At 36.1% G+C, this 15,840-nt stretch overlaps 5 protein-coding genes and 1 non-coding gene across 7 annotated transcripts; 2 read left to right on the top strand and 4 right to left on the bottom strand.

Annotated features, from left to right (window-relative positions):
* Window positions 1–207: 207 nt before the first annotated feature.
* Window positions 208–2,341, bottom strand: LOC125189725 (protein trichome birefringence-like 19). The gene is made up of 3 exons (XM_048086967.2): window positions 2,005–2,341; window positions 1,432–1,839; window positions 208–1,078 (listed from the first exon to the last, which is right to left on the bottom strand). The coding sequence occupies exons 1-3, from the start codon at window positions 2,299–2,301 to the stop codon at window positions 311–313; spliced, it is 1,473 nt and encodes a 490-aa protein (XP_047942924.1). The 5' UTR covers window positions 2,302–2,341; the 3' UTR covers window positions 208–310.
* Window positions 2,342–3,351: 1,010 nt separating this feature from the next.
* TRNAI-AAU (transfer RNA isoleucine (anticodon AAU)) lies at window positions 3,352–3,425 on the bottom strand. The gene has a single exon. It is a non-coding gene; the product is annotated as a tRNA-Ile (tRNA).
* A 565-nt stretch (window positions 3,426–3,990) lies between these two features.
* LOC125191328 (uncharacterized) lies at window positions 3,991–7,361 on the bottom strand. 2 transcript variants are annotated; one of them, XM_048088867.1, is made up of 6 exons: window positions 7,227–7,361; window positions 6,515–6,851; window positions 5,970–6,115; window positions 5,513–5,789; window positions 5,129–5,401; window positions 3,991–4,749 (listed from the first exon to the last, which is right to left on the bottom strand). In XM_048088867.1, the coding sequence occupies exons 2-6, from the start codon at window positions 6,821–6,823 to the stop codon at window positions 4,273–4,275; spliced, it is 1,482 nt and encodes a 493-aa protein (XP_047944824.1). In that variant the 5' UTR covers window positions 6,824–6,851; window positions 7,227–7,361; the 3' UTR covers window positions 3,991–4,272. The 2 variants fall into 2 exon arrangements, with proteins under 2 accessions (XP_047944824.1, XP_047944823.1); XM_048088866.2 differs by having other exon boundaries at window positions 6,515–6,859; window positions 7,227–7,354.
* A 976-nt stretch (window positions 7,362–8,337) lies between these two features.
* Window positions 8,338–8,841, top strand: LOC125191329 (uncharacterized). Its single transcript, XM_048088868.2, has 2 exons — window positions 8,338–8,500; window positions 8,577–8,841. The coding sequence occupies exons 1-2, from the start codon at window positions 8,375–8,377 to the stop codon at window positions 8,646–8,648; spliced, it is 198 nt and encodes a 65-aa protein (XP_047944825.1). The 5' UTR covers window positions 8,338–8,374; the 3' UTR covers window positions 8,649–8,841.
* Window positions 8,842–10,766: 1,925 nt separating this feature from the next.
* On the top strand, window positions 10,767–11,290 carry LOC125188314 (uncharacterized). Its single transcript, XM_048085092.2, has 2 exons — window positions 10,767–10,937; window positions 11,001–11,290. Exons 1-2 carry the CDS (start codon window positions 10,812–10,814, stop codon window positions 11,070–11,072), a joined length of 198 nt encoding a protein of 65 aa, XP_047941049.1. The 5' UTR covers window positions 10,767–10,811; the 3' UTR covers window positions 11,073–11,290.
* Window positions 11,291–11,576: 286 nt separating this feature from the next.
* GAUT9 (galacturonosyltransferase 9) lies at window positions 11,577–14,440 on the bottom strand. The gene is made up of 3 exons (XM_048085090.2): window positions 14,013–14,440; window positions 12,363–13,601; window positions 11,577–12,262 (listed from the first exon to the last, which is right to left on the bottom strand). The coding sequence occupies exons 1-3, from the start codon at window positions 14,169–14,171 to the stop codon at window positions 11,987–11,989; spliced, it is 1,674 nt and encodes a 557-aa protein (XP_047941047.1). The 5' UTR covers window positions 14,172–14,440; the 3' UTR covers window positions 11,577–11,986.
* Window positions 14,441–15,840: the final 1,400 nt, after the last annotated feature.

Genomic DNA, 15,840 nt, shown 5'->3' with positions numbered 1-15,840 from the left:
AGGTGAAAAACTGAATTGTTTAAATTCTTGGAAAACAAACATGTAATTTCTTTTTCCAGATTAATTAGCGCAAGGGAGATTCGAGGGCCAACCTTGAAAATGATTTGGTAGTCACACTTCTCTCTCTCTTAAGAGTTAGTTTGTTTTGTTGTTTTTGGTTTATGATAATGTGATCTTTTATGTACTCAAAACTTTTGAGAGGAGCACTGATCGAATTATTGGTATAAGAAATTCCATTGTTTAACCAAATTGAGGCATGTCACGGTACTAATGGATGTTGCAATTAAGATGAAAAAGTAAAAACAAAGTGCTATAATCTAGAATCTACTTGTCTCTTTAATAACTGATGCAAAAAATCATTCCAAGCATCAATGGGTCCAGGCAAGCACCAATGCACGCAGTCATTCGCAAACGTCTGATTCTCCACGGGCCAATGCCCATATCTACTCGGATGCCCATCCGGCCGCAGCAGCATCGCCACCGTCGCATCAAACAGCTTGAACGTCCCTCCGCTCCTCCTCCCCTCTTCCTGCGCAACTCTCAGCTCCTCCAGCTGTATCACATACAGCTGGAGGCCATAATCCTCCAGCTCCACCTCGCCCCTCCTGTACGGCCGCCTCCGCACGCAGTCTCCGCCCTTGTCCCACGCCGCCCCCTCAAAGTGCGACGGCGCGTACGTCCTCAGGAACGCCACGCCCCTGAACCCGCCCTCGTTCATGCCTCGGAAGGCTGTGTGGAAGGCGTGGCGGTAGCTGAAGTAGGCGCTGAGGTGGGTGGCGTTGGGCTCCGGGCAGTATAGGCAGCCCGCGAGGCGGCCGCGGAGGTGGAAGTAGGTGGGCCGGAAGAACCAGTGGCCTGCGGAGATGACCACGTAGTCCAAGAGGGCGATCTGGGAGGTCCAGTGGAGGTCGGGCTCGTCCAGGTAGAGCTTGAAAGGGCGGCGCTCGTCGTTCAGATCGGTTTTTTCGGTTTTGACTAGGTAAGGAGACCAAAACATGGAGATGTTGAAGTCATACTCTCTGTATTCGTACCGTTGGTTTTGGTCCAATGGTTTCGACATGTCTACCGGATTTGCAACCTGATAAATAATTTAGGAAAGATAAATAAATAAAACAACTTACTTTTTTTTAAGTCATTTTCAAAAATAGATCAATTATCTACTCTATCAAACTGTCCCAAATGATAATTCAGACGTGATATAGTTAGATACACTCCTCAGTTCCCAATTAATTGTCACCAATTTCATTTTTAGTCCGTCCATAATTAGTTGTCACCCTTACTTTATACTCTATTCGTGACAACTTAGTTGAGTCGTATTCATTTTTTTCCCCTCTTACTTTAACTTTAACTAACTTTCTATTTCATTTCTTAAAATTCGTGACAGGTCAAACGGTACCAATTGATGGGGGACGGAAGGAGTGGAGTACTTACTCTGGACAAGAGACAGATCAAAGACTGCATATGATTCCTGGCGACAGAATCGCCTACAAAAGCTAAGGATTTCCCTCTAACAAGCTGCAAAAACTGCCGCGGCTCGAAGAGAGGCAGCTCACAGTCATCGGGCTTCCACCTCCATTTCAAAAAACCCCTATCGGGCCGCCCGAACTTGAGACAATTCTGGTGCTCCTGAATTGCATTGCACGTGTCGTTCGTGTAATACGGGCCGTACGCATTCGGCACCCATTCGCCCGAAAACAAGTCGCACTGATCCTCATCGGACACTCGCCTTCTTATCTCCCCGCGATACCTACTCTGATCATCGCTTGCGCTTTTCCACTGCACTCCCTTATCCTCCTTTTGCGGCCTTCTCTTTCTCTTTCTCTTCCTTCTTCCTCTCCCCTATTGGCAAACGAAAGAAAATAAAAATAATTAACAATATTTCACATCGAGAGAAATAAAACCAGTGTATAAGTCTTTCTATCATTCCCTTTATTGCAAACATAACGAAATGCTATTTAAAGAAACCATTGCATGAGTAACAAATTCAAAGAGGAATACAATCACCTTATCCTTATCATTGTTTTTCCTTATGGGGGCGAGGTGGTTGTCCACCGCTGTGGCCGTATCGTGGTGGCAGACGGGGGAGCAAGGGTTCTCAGTTGGAAGGGATTCCATCGGAGTGATTGAATCCACGTACGGTGGCGACGTCGTTTTGTACAATTGTTTCCATGAATCTCTTAAAGCTGGATAATATAATGGAATTGTTATAACAATTACTAGAGCAATCAATGGAGTAAGTCTTGATGCTTTTCTTCGTGGCTCAGGCTTCCCAACTGGAAGCTCCGACGCCTGGAATTTCATTGCAATTTAAGATTTAGACATGATGATTGATTTTAATATTTTGAATAAGAGAAAAACAGAATCACTCTTTATGTTTTGTGAGAAAAGAAAGGGGAGTTTTCAGGAATGAGAAAGGTTCCAAGGAAAATAGGTTGAAGTTGGTTGTACAAGAAGCAATTGTATAAAATTCACTCGCATATTTGGTATTCATCATTTCGTTGTTAAGTAAGTTGTTCATTGTGTACATATTTGTATGGATGATGATTTAATTGAGATCATCTAATGCCGATATATGTGATGTGATAATTATTCATTGTAGACTATTATGTGGCGCGATCTATAGAATGGTAATACGGTAATGTGGATCAGATTATAGATGCACAATACTCATTAGTCATTTATACTACATATATTGTGACTAGACGACTGGATTAGGATATGATTGTTAGCATGAGATTCCAAATATATTTGCCTATTTTATTTTTAAAATACGTACAAATAGTATATCATTCTGAGTTGGTGGTATTCGATTTCCAAGATAAAATAATATCAAGATACAATCTAGGATTGAGTTGTGAGATTATTTTAGTCATGAAGATTAACTATGACTAATTATCCAATGATTATCCATCTAGGATTGAGTTGTTGGATTGAATCTTATGAACCAAACATACTATAAATTTAATCACGGATACAATCTTGCAAAATGAACAACCCTTGAATGATCTTTCCATATCCAACTGCCATGTATCGAAAATTCTGAAAAAAAAAATTGCTGGGCAAATTCTAAAGGTTTGTGAAATACATGTCCGATAGAAGTTTTCAATTAAAAAGTTAGTATTAATTTTTGATTGGATATTGTAGGTATTTCTCACTAACTCTGAAAGTGGTCCTAAAAGATCGAACTATGACATGGGAGGTTTTAAATCGATTATGTATTTAAAACAATGATAATTCATTTGTGAGTGGAATAGATAACTTGTATACATAATACGCCATCAAGTGGCATTCCACGTCATGCAAATGTATAGTTCAGTAAACCAACACAAAAAAAAAAAACAAAAATGAAAGTGGCCCATGCAGGTTTCGAACCTGCGACCTTCGCGTTATTAGCACGACGCTCTAACCAACTGAGCTAATAGGCCTTGTTGAAATATACTTGAACAATTAAATAAAGTAGAAGGCCGGAGCTCTGCGGCTCTCACCTGCCACTGCAACCCCCAAGATCGGTTCCATGAAGTGTTCCATCATCCCTTCTTCTCAGCAAAGGTCACTTTTGACATACAAGTTACAACAAATACTTACTTTTGCATATTCACAAACACTCATGAATGCAAGCTCTGAACTCATCAGACATGCTCGAAGAGGCTGCATTTCCTGCTCATCAAATTAGCCTTAGTACTACTATTTCATTTTGTTTCGACATCCTGTTGCAATAGTAGGGAGGACACACCGTTTGATTTGATATGCCTTGTGTTACAGAGACGGCACCATGTATCCTCTTCTAGGGATGACGCCACGGTTTCTGGCCTTGGCCTCAGCCGGCAGATCCCACCGTTACAAGAAAAGGTGCTAGTATTCTTTTGAGTTTTGACCATCACGCAAAACCTTATTTGAAAATCAATTACTTACTATTCGTGACCAAAATCACTTCTACAATATCTTCCTGATACCATGAGAAATTCCTTAGTAGAGAGTGGCAGGCAGAGATATAGAAGATTTGGTGTTTTCTGTTTCATTTATCAACTGGAAAACAGATGCTAAGCACTGTTACAATAGATATTGTTACAAGGCACTGAGAAGGATTCCAACGAATGTTTTATTTCACTTTCAAAACAAAGTGAACAACGAAACCCATTATTACATGTGTCAAGTGCAAGGAACAAACTAGAGAAGAACTACTGCTTACCTGCTGAAATGTTTTTTTAGCATAAATGGTCTTGTCACAAGGTTAAAGGTATACTTACACAGAAATGGATACAGGAGCTATTATTAAAGCTTAAGAAAAGCCTTTATGATCCCCATCATTTCACTACCAGTAAAGCGCCCTAGAATTCCTCTGGCTGCTGCTATCTCATTGAACTCGAAAACTTTGTCACCTCTGAAAGCCTGGCCCTGTTTGCCCTGTTTCTCTTCTTGACTTCTGTCAGCTTGTGCTAAATCATCACCAGGCTCAACCGTTGGAAGAGGAAAGGGATCGAGGGAAATATTAGAAAGATATGATTCCCCACCCACAGCACCAATGAAGTCTTTCAAACGACACAGGGTAAATGGGACTGGTTCAAAACTGTGATCACCATATTCAACAGGAGTAGAATGATCTCCAGTGACACAAATGTGATATTGGAAATCCCCTGTTGATTCTGCTTGCCAGAGGAGCTTAGCTAGTTGGCCTATAGCTTTATCAACAGCTTCTAAGCCTTTTACTTTGAAGACACTGGCTTTATCATGACCAGCATCATCTATTGCCTGCAATCAGCAACATTTTTGAAGATACTCAGATGACAACAAAACAGAACCTTTCAGATATTTAGATTCAATGCGAGGAGAAAAGAGCAGAACTGAGACAGATAAGTAAAAATTTGGAACCAATATCCTTGCAGAGATTTTAACAGGTGGCTGCAAAAGTTTGAGGGGGAAAAACATTGACGTATTTTCCACACACAAAAAGTTAAGTTTTCTGAACAAAATGCTTTCTTGTTTATCATATGCAAGAAAAAACAGTACTAGCATAGTATCAAAGCCTAGAAATCAAGTATAACAGATATTAGAGGGAACCATGTATGATAAGCACAATTATATAAGTGATGAAGTGAATGGATGGGAATTTGTAATGTCGTGTCACCACCTTAATATGAAAGAAGCCAAAGTCATAGCCATCAGGTCTGCCGGGTTTATGTTCATCTGACCCAGGTACAAAGACATTGGGGCATGAGTTAGAAGGAGCTGAGAGTGCTCCGGCTATTGCAGTTGCTTTTGAGGTTAACAGGGTTCTGTAGTCCCCTGTTGCTCCCGGAGCTTCTAAAATATCAATACCAAGGGATAAACCCAAACCAGCAATGATTTTAGTAGGAGCAACCATACAAGGCCACAAACCGTGCAATTTTTCAAATGAGGGGACCTGGATTTATCATTTTTGGTTAAGAAGCAGTTCACCAGTAAAATATACAGTTATCTAAATGGATTTTTGATTAAAAAACGCGAATGCTGATAACTTTTTATGAAAGATTACCTCAATTCGAATCCCACAACCTCGTAAAAGGACAAGATTAGCTATATTCTTTCCTTCGGCAACCCTTCTAGCATTCACAGGATGATTAACCAAAATTCGGGATATCTCTTTCGATAACTCATTAACAACTGAAGCCGTATTCTTTGCTTCATCAGAATCATCAAGAGGCTGAGCTTGTAAAAGCAGGCGATTATCCTTCAAAGGGTCTGTTCCCGATATGTTTCCACTTAATTTTGGTCCTTTAACAACCACCCCACATCTATGCTCTGTGGCATACCTATAGAGATTATAATATCACATGACTTGTAATTGGCAACAGTAGCATTAGCAGCGCATAGAAGCCTGACTTCTTAGAAGTCACAACACAACTTGAATGCAATTCATTAACATTGGCTTACTACTATTCAATAAAGTGAGTGTGTTTGCATAAATATGTAAAATCTTGAACAACATGCACCTGACTCTAACTTCGTATTGAGGAAAAGAAGGCAGCTTGAGTCCGTCCAGCGCTGCACAAAGAACGGGACCTTCTTCCTCAAAATGCCTGTCTGCCCTCCTGCTGGTAACTACACCAGTACTTTCATCAAGAGTTGCAAAGTTGGACTGAGATAAAAAGACGGGCACAATGAAAATCAGCTACATTGTTTATGGTTCTGAATTATTAGGAAAGTGAAAATGAGTAGTAAGTAGAGAACAATTCTATTGAATCAATACAGAACATGTCAGTGAAACTGAGGCTACTGTTGGTACAAGGCAGGCTGTTGTTAAGACGCAGCAATAAAATACTTTTTCTCTATGAAAATGTATCTTTCCTTTTGAGATGAAATAAGAAGAGTTTGAATTACATCCCAATTATGACAATTTACCAATCTAAAAACAAAAGTACTAAAAACTTAAGCATAAATACACAAAACTACCAGAAGTTTGAGAAAGAAACTAAACTTTGCAGGATATTAGTTAACAGTAAAAGAAAAACTTAAGATAGCAGTAGCACACACGTACTTTAAAAGCGATATCTCCAGGTGACATTGCCAAACCTGCGCCCATGGACTCGAACGCACCTCGGCCTCGATAATAGATCCTAGGATCATAGCCCAATAGAGAAAGATGTGCAGTATCACTTCCACAACCTAAGCCTACTTCAACAGGGTCCATAAGACCGTTGATGCCAGCCGATGCTATTGCATCCAAATTAGGGACATTGGCAACTTGTAAGGGAGTCTTATAGCCAAATCTGGGAAGTGATACATCTCCCACCCCATCAATTAGAATAAAAGCAACCCTTCTCTTTGGCTCCTTAGAGTTAACCATTTCCTTAAGCTATAACACTGTTTTCGACCTATGCAACTGAGCAATCGATTAGGAGAATAAAAACAAATTTATATCTTTATATACAAATTTCTGGTATCATCGTATAATTAGGGCAATGCACTTGATTACAGATATAAACAACAGAAACCCACGAAAAAGAAGCAAGATTGCAAACCTAAGACAAATAAATAAATCAATAGCCAAGCAAGTATGTAGGAGCAATTTACTTTTTAAAATTATTGAACTTGTGCCAAGGTCGAGACCGAAGCAACTAAATCCAATTGAAAACATCAATTAAGAATCATATTCACCCGGAAATTCACTAACAAACAACAATAACTATTACATCAAATGAGATACTAGTAAATCGATGATCATCGTGATTGCAAATAGCGTTTTGTACCTTTGAAGAATCTAAAATCTCGAAACTCAGAAAACGATTTAGTCTTTCATATATGAATTTGAGAAACTAGGAGTGGAGGAGTGGAGTGAGGTAGCGTCGTTTGTATGCGATTCCAACGAGAATTTCCTAGTTTGCATTATGACCCCATAAATTTCAATTCTCTTACTTTACGCCTCATAAAATACCCCAATTTTGATACTCTTTATGTCCCATTAAATATGCAACATTTGTTTTTCGGCACGGGATTTTATATAGTGTTGTTTTGTGAGTTAATGAAAAGAGAGTAAAGTAAGAGAGAAGAAAAAATAGAGAGAATATTGTTTTCATTTTTAGAAACATTTCATTTTTAATGAGACAGGGGGAGTATTTTGGAGATTCATTCAACCATTGCGTTAGTGTGCTAACTACTTTATAGTAATAATTAATAACTTTCAATTCTGTGTATTAAAATTACCAATACAAGGACATAACTATATCAATAACATGTAAATTTAAATATCAACACAAAAATAAAATTTTATCAACACAAAAATATTGATAAATTTATATTTTATGTTAATATTTTTAACATACAAAATTGATATTAATTATTAATTACTAAAACTAGTTAGTATTTGATCACATGCTCATTCAACCATATCAACAAAATATCCTCAGCGTATCTCCCCCCCTACCAATTTCTATAGAATTAATAAACGTTACCTTGATTGATTTACTGGTTTTATTTATCTTTGATGTATTTGTCATGATTTTGGCTACAAATCTTGTATTGCTCTTAACATGTTTGTGAATCATGGATCAATTATCAATTTAATAAGTTTGTTTTTCCAGCTATCGTCTCTATATGTCTACGATGATGTGATATAGTAGTAGAATATATAGATGCATTTATACTAGGTGTCTCTCTATAGCAATCGTAGACCTATATATAGATTTATAAAAATAACGAAACCATTCTCCCTTATATTTCGCGTATTGAACCGCACATTTCACACACCATTCTTAGTAAAATGAAAAACATGGTTGTGACTCTTGGATTTGGCGCATGAATCGCACATTTGACAGACTATAAATATACCTCAACAAAACCACCAACAATAACACACTAGCAAGAATAATTTGTACGTAATTGATAATAAGCAGAAAATATGAATAACACAGAGAGTGCAAGCTACAGAGCCGGCGAGGCCAAAGGCCGAGCCCAGGAGAAGGGCAGCCAGCTCCTCGACAAGGCCGGCAACGCTGCTCAATCCGCTAAGGAATCCCTTCAGGATGTAATAAATAAATTATATTGCCTTCAATTCTCATTTGTAATTACATAATTATATCATAATTAAAATTGTGTTTCAGGCTGGATGTCAGGCACAAGCCAAGGCACAAGGTGCTGTGGATGCTGTCAAGGATGCTGTCAACAAAAATTGACCATGCCTCCATCATCAAGCGTTTCTCGCAATTTATTTCATCTTTTTTTTTTCTAGATAGATTTTGAATTAGTAAATCATTTGTAGGCTTCGTTCTGACATTGATAAATAGTCAGCGATGAAGTTGCTCTCTATTATGAGCGAATAAATATATTAAATAAATTAGGGCTATTGGCCCTTAAATATACAAACTATTACGCGATTTATGTGTTACACATAAACTCAAAAATCTATACAAAAGGGAGTTTTAAAAAAAATAACATAAATATTATCGGAAAGTAAAAAAAAATTCTAATACTTTTTTAAATATATAAATAAAAATTAATTTAAAATGTTTTAATATTTGACACTCAATTTTCGAATTTAATATGACTTTAATGAATTTAATACCTATAACTTCTATATATGCAGTTAACAAGCCAAGTATTTACTTATTGTTCCAATATTTTCGCCTACAAATTTATATCAATTTTTTCAACCCATGTAGTGTATATTATTTGTATGAATTTTAATAGTATCATATATTTATCATATTGCAAGTTGTGTTTTTCTTAACTTTTATTTTTTTATATTAATTTGTAGTATAGTACTTAGATTCCCAATAATATTTTGAAGAACACATTAGAAATAAATTAGTTTTTATAATTTTATGTTAAAGTTTTATGTGAATATTAATGGAACTTAATCACACTTTTATCATCTTTCATTTTTTAGCATTGGATTATATCCTACTTTTAAAAATTGACATTTTTTCAAATTTCTATTTTTAATGCATAATAATTTAATATTATATATTTATATGCATTTAAAATAAAATACAATGTGTTGTGCAGAGTGAGATGCTAGGTGGTACTCTTGCAGCAACTTAATTTCGATTTGACTTATTTAGCAGAACGAGAAATTTTCCAATTTGTAAATGCAATGTTATGATAAGATCATATTATGTTACTCCCTCCGTCCCAAGATAAGTGATTTACTTTTTTTGGGCACGGGATTTAAGGAATGGTATTTAAATAAGTTAGAGTGGAGAGAGTAAAGTATGAGAGAGGGAAAAGTAGAGAGGAGAAGAGAGAATAAAGTAGATGGAGAATAAAGTAAGAGAGATGACTTTTTGCTAAAAATAGAAATAGGTCACTTATAGTGGGACACGTTAAAAAGGAATACAAGTCACTTATCTTGGGACGGAGGAAGTATGATGATGTAGATTTTCGATTACGTGAATGCACATATAATTTTCAATGACAGTAAATGCTCATAAAAAATTTAGTTCCAAAAATCTCAATCGGTTTAAATTACTAAAGTAATTTTATTCTATGAAAATTCAATTGCATAATTTTTGTATGAAAAAATTTGCATGGAAAAATATGCATGGAAAAATATGCATAAGTATATCAATCAAATGGCATTACCAAATGAGATGAATACGAAAATCGAATGTTTATGATTAAGTAATTGTATTTAATGGTTCAAATGACAATTGTCTACTGCCCTTTAATTATTATGTTGAGGTTAATATAAATTTAATTATTATCTTGAGGTCAAATGAAAAGGTAAATTTAATGTTATGATGAAATATATTTTTGAATCTTTAAAATGACTAAAACAGAAAAAATGAATAGTTTTAGAGAAAAAATATGTAACTCTTAATCCTCCATAATTTTAAGTTTCTCTAAATAACTACATCAATTATTAATCTCCCCTTTAACGTTTCTAAAGTTAAAAATATATAATGATGGATGGTCATCCAAATTTTGATCCAATAGATTATTTTTAGTCTTTGTAATGCGTGTGAGAAAATTATAGTGCTACTATAGTATTTTCTTATCCTGAGATCAACTCAAATAGAGATAGGTTTAGAATGATACTTCTATTACGGTACACATAATGACGAATTTTATAGAGATAGGTTTATAATGATAATTCTATAAAGTTTTCCCACTTTCACAATCACATATAACTCCAAACAACCAAAACCTTGCTCCACAATTTTCGCATATTGAAGCACAGATGTTAGAATGATCTTGCATTGGCCATATTAATATGGGGTGCCACAAGTTTGGCGCCCATCTCACAAATTATAAATACCACCCTCAAACAAACCACCAAACAATAAAATACTTTTTAAATATATAACACCTTCTCATTTCCTCATACATTTCAAAATATGAATAACACAGAGAGTGCAAGCTACAGAGCCGGCGAGGCCAAAGGCCAAGCCCAGGAAAAGGGAAACCAGCTCATCGACAAGGCCAGCAACGCTGCTCAATCCGCTAAGGAATCAATTCAGAATGTACGTACTAATTTATGGGATTAATTAAATTGTTAATTTTTATAATAATACTATGTGTTTCAGGCTGGATGCCAGGCACAGGCCAAAGCACAAGGTGCTGTGGATGCTGTCAAGGACGCTGTCAACAAAAATTGAGCCTCTTTCTTCGACTTTTTGTTTTTTTGGGGGGGATTTTCAGCTTTTTGTTTAGATATATGCTAAATAATACTAATACTAGCTTTGCTTGGGTCGTCCTACATGTGACCGAGTCAGGCATGAAGTTTTTCCAATGATAAGCTAAATAATACTAGTACTACTAGTACATTTTTTGTTACTATAAAAAATTGTTGACAAATAAAACAATACTATACAAATTCGCATGTCGTCGAAAGAGCAATCTCCGCTAGGACGAAGAAAGTGTAGTAAATAGACCAGAGTTACATTTTTGATTGAATATACTACTCCATATAATGCTATTCATTTACATAATTACAAATTATAACATCAATTTCAATATTTTCTAATCAGATTATTTTTATGAATATGTACTCATTGAGGGTTGTAATCGTATAAAATGAGTGTAGATTTTACAAATGCACATATATGAAAACACAATATATGACCATTTACGCATAAGCAAAGTGCAGTGCAGTCCAAGCATCCAAGAATAAAATTGATTTATAATCTTAGAATGCAAAAATATAATGATTCTTGTGTTGATGAAATATCACAATCCAGTCTGTAACAAAGTAAAGCAATACCTCAGACAAGAGCAGATTTTCACCAGTGTACCAAACTAGAGAATAGCTAAAAGTTGGCATAAGAACCTTGGTGAAATGATGCTAAGCCTTCTCTATTTCCGAATCATTATGCCCATCCTCTACAAAGAATAGGTTTATGAGTATACAAAACACCAACACAAGTTTCCTTCAGGCCCGTCCACATTAACTAAGATAAATAGCAGCTACCAGAAAATTTTCATGGCGAGAGCAATATGTAGAATCATCGTTCTGAAAAGCTATGATATATGCCTGATATCTTGTGTTTGCTTTGGCCGTAGTTGCACGTCTCTACATGCCAAAATTGCACATCTGCACAAAATCCATTGTATTATCAACATACTTTGTCCACAGATGCTTGTAAAGGTTCATGGCAATATCCAGCCACGGCTTCATGTCTCCACTGAAATGGATGACAGCAGCCTTCTCAATTTCCTCCATACTGATACTAGGATTGATACCGAGTCCCAGAACATGCCAAGCTTTATCCAAAGGCTTGGTTGTTGAGTAAAAAGTAACAAGCCCAGCTGGTAGAGTCCCCATCTTCCATAACGAACGATCCTCATTCTGACATTCATTAACCATATGATTAGTGACCATTTAATGGGAAAGTAAATTAGCAACAAAATACCTAGCTAAGTAAACAGGTGAAAACACAGTAACTTACCAAATCCTGCCAATAATGATATTGCTCAGTGCATTTCTCCTGTCTCCAGGCATCAAGGTCGAAAATATTCATGCCAAAAGCCCAAGCACAAGCCCTTGGACTAAACTTCTGCTTGATGAGAGGATGAGAAAAGTTTAAATATTCAGAATAACGGTGGAAGGACCCAAAGCAAGTGCTGACAGCACCATTAACCTTCCCATCCAAATCAATTTTCCACAAGGCAGTCAAATCCTTCTGAACTACAACATCATCATCCAGAAATAGAATCTTGTGCAGCTTCGGGTAGAGTTCAGGCAAGTAGAACCGAAGGTGATTGAGCATCGATAAATACTTGGGATTTCTATACTTCATGTTGTTTACATCTGTAGAGGTGTTCTCAGCTCTGGTCTCAAAGTAATACTTCCTTAACTTAGCAGATTGAAGCTGCTTAAGCACAGGTGCGTATGAAGGATTTAAGAACTTGAAATCATCCACAGCCTTGATCTCAATATGAGCTCCGCCTTGTAATGGCCTCATCTTAAACCAAACCTTAGTAGCAGCAAAATTCATTCTATCAGTAACAACATGGAATACATGTTTCCATGGCTCCTCTGCATGCTTAAGGGTGGAGTTTACCACCACAGAGATTGCAATCACATTGTCAGAGAACAGCGCATAGTGGTATAAGTTAGGATCTTCAAGCTCAGGGCCAGGCTCATCATCCACATACTTTTCAGGATGAGCAATTCTCTCCTCCATAAGCCGCATAGCTAAACAATGTAAACTCTTGGGGGTGGATTTGGCCGCAATCAAGCTGGCAAATACCCCATTTTTCTTGGCCTTCAAAAGCAATTCGTTCACAGCAAATATTGTGTCCTTCAGTTTTTGAATCTTTAACTGATTGTCATATGATTCCTTATTCTCTGCAATCATTAGCCTAGCAATCTTAACTTTATCTTTTACCTCCTTCTCAAACTGCCTCAAAACATCCTCATCAACCGGCCCATCAGATTCAAACAGAGCAGCACGATAAGCCTGCTTCAGTTGGATGTCAGAGAAATTCTGAGCCAAATCATCAAACATCTTAAGTTGCTTGGATATCTCCAGTTTGAGTTTTCTGGCGTAGGTGGCATATGCATTAACTAATGCAACATGATTGTTTGCCTGGTTATATATCAAATCGAGCCTAGTCTTCACAGGATCGGACTGCCATGCTAGAAAACTCCGCCTTACATGTGCATTTCCTGTAGCATCCATAACCTGCTCACAACAATTTTCAACAAAGAAACATCTGATTTAGGTTCAATTTCAACCAAACAGGATTCATATCCAACAAACTAATTGAGCGTGGTATATGTTCATCATACGCAGTAAATATATCTAAACACACAACATAACACATTCAGCTACAATCAATAATCAAACGGCAAATTCCAACATCTGGATTATAAAGTAGGATTATTTTGAAATAATTCTGACTCATATGTAAAATTACACACACTAAAATCGATCGAGCAAATAATCACATCACATCCATAAATATAAATGTCAATTGCCACAAATCTCCTCTAATTCCCAAACCAAAAACAGATATGAGACACCGGAAATAATAGAATACTGATACTTATTGCATTGCAACACTGAAAAAGGGCATAAATTGTGAATACTAACCGAATCGTTGTGTGAGGGGTGAGATGTGAGGAGGACGGAGAGAGTAGCGAGGAAAAGGAGAGTGAACATGGCGGAAACGAAGATCCGGTAGCTGAAAAAGCTGCGGAGGACGGATCCGCCGCCCGATCCGACCCGACTGCCCCGGACCGCCACAGCCATCACGAATCAGTGCGCGAATCCGGCCAATCCTATACTCGGTGGCTGCTTATCGAAACAGTAGACAAGTTGTTAGTGGTGGATTGGAGTGTGAGAACGGATATAGATACACGCAGATATGTGTTGTGCGTGCTGTTCTGTTGAGTGGGTGAGAGAGAGAGAGAGGAGAGGAGTAAGATTTCCGATCTGAGAGTTAGCTGTGAGGATTTGAAGAGAGAGAATGTTAATGCTTCGACCACCGCGTCGGTGACTACTCTATTCGAATTAATATCTAAATTCTCAACTATTTCCCAAATTATATAACCATATGAGAATCAGATTACATATTTTTTTTTTATATTTTATACTATTATTTTTTATTTAATCTTATCTTATAACTATTTCCTATACACTTTCGCTATTAATCCAACCCATTAAAATACCAACAAACAAATGGCAGTTGCTAAAGACCATCTAGACCTGGTAAAGCTCCGAAATAAAAAATTATCCTAAACAAAATAACTAAACGCCACAGAAAATTCATCAGACCGATGTACTTTTCTGAATGCTGCTTTTATTAGTTTCCTCACATATTTGTCAGCTATTTCATCTCCAATTCCATTTATAGCTTTTTCGCATGATTGTAGTTTGATTGAACTATAAAATTTGCCTCTATGATAAGAACGCTATGATAAGAACGCTAGAGGTAGTCATATTTAAAAAAATGCATTGTAAGTCTCTATATGAATATAATATCATTTTATATTTTTTTTTGCTATTTGAGTCTTTTATACTCTCTTTCCCTCACTTTTAACTTAAATGTAATTTCAAAGATGTTTTAGTCTTTTTTATTTTTATTACTATGTACTATGTTTATTTTTTATTAAATATTATTTTCATTTAATCACAAATGTTGTAAATTTAATTAAATTGATAAATTAAAATACTTATCAAACTAAAATAAAAAACATAAATCATTCTTACGATAACTATTAAAAAGAAGTAAAATATTTTAGCTAAACTAAAATAAATCCTAATTTCTCAATTAGGTTAATATTAAAATTAAATAGAAGATGTTTAACTAAAATATGAACATAAATCCTAATATTACGACAATCCATCTTCTATTTAGTTTAACTAAAATAAAAAACATAAATTATTTTAATTTATCAATCTAATTAAATTTATAATATTTATAGATTAAATGAAAATAATATTTTAATATAAAATAAACATAGTACATAGTAATAAAAATGAAAAAGACTAAAACAACCTTGGAATTACATTTAGGTTAAAGGTGAGGGGAAAAGGGTATAAAAGACTCAAAATAGTGAAAAAAAGGTCTGAAATGATATTATACTCATACGTAAAGGCTTACAATGCATTTTTTTTAAACATAGGTACCTCTAGCATTCGACTTGTCACACGTAGAAGCCAATTTTGTAGTTCACTCTTGTAGTTTTTCACGTACATATATTGGGATTAGGGATGTCAATCGAGCTGATCCATTGAGGTTTGGGCCAACCTACTCGGGTTGCCAGGCTATTTAGGTGCGAGCTATTCGGGTTATGAATTTTCCGGGTCGTAAATTTTTAGCACTAACCCTAGCCCGTCGGATTTCGGGCTAACCTATTAGGCTATTCAGGCCTAACACTTTCGAAAATAGTATCTTGTATTTAAATTTTCCTCTTAA

The sequence above is a fragment of the Salvia hispanica genome, chromosome 5, assembly GCF_029641045.1.
Source record: "Salvia hispanica isolate PSC_SH4W2 chromosome 5, Shi_PSC_v1, whole genome shotgun sequence".
Classification (NCBI taxonomy): Eukaryota; Viridiplantae; Streptophyta; class Magnoliopsida; order Lamiales; family Lamiaceae; genus Salvia; species Salvia hispanica.
The sequence above is the reverse complement of the archived record's forward strand: the minus strand, read 5'-3'. Positions and strand labels throughout refer to the sequence as shown.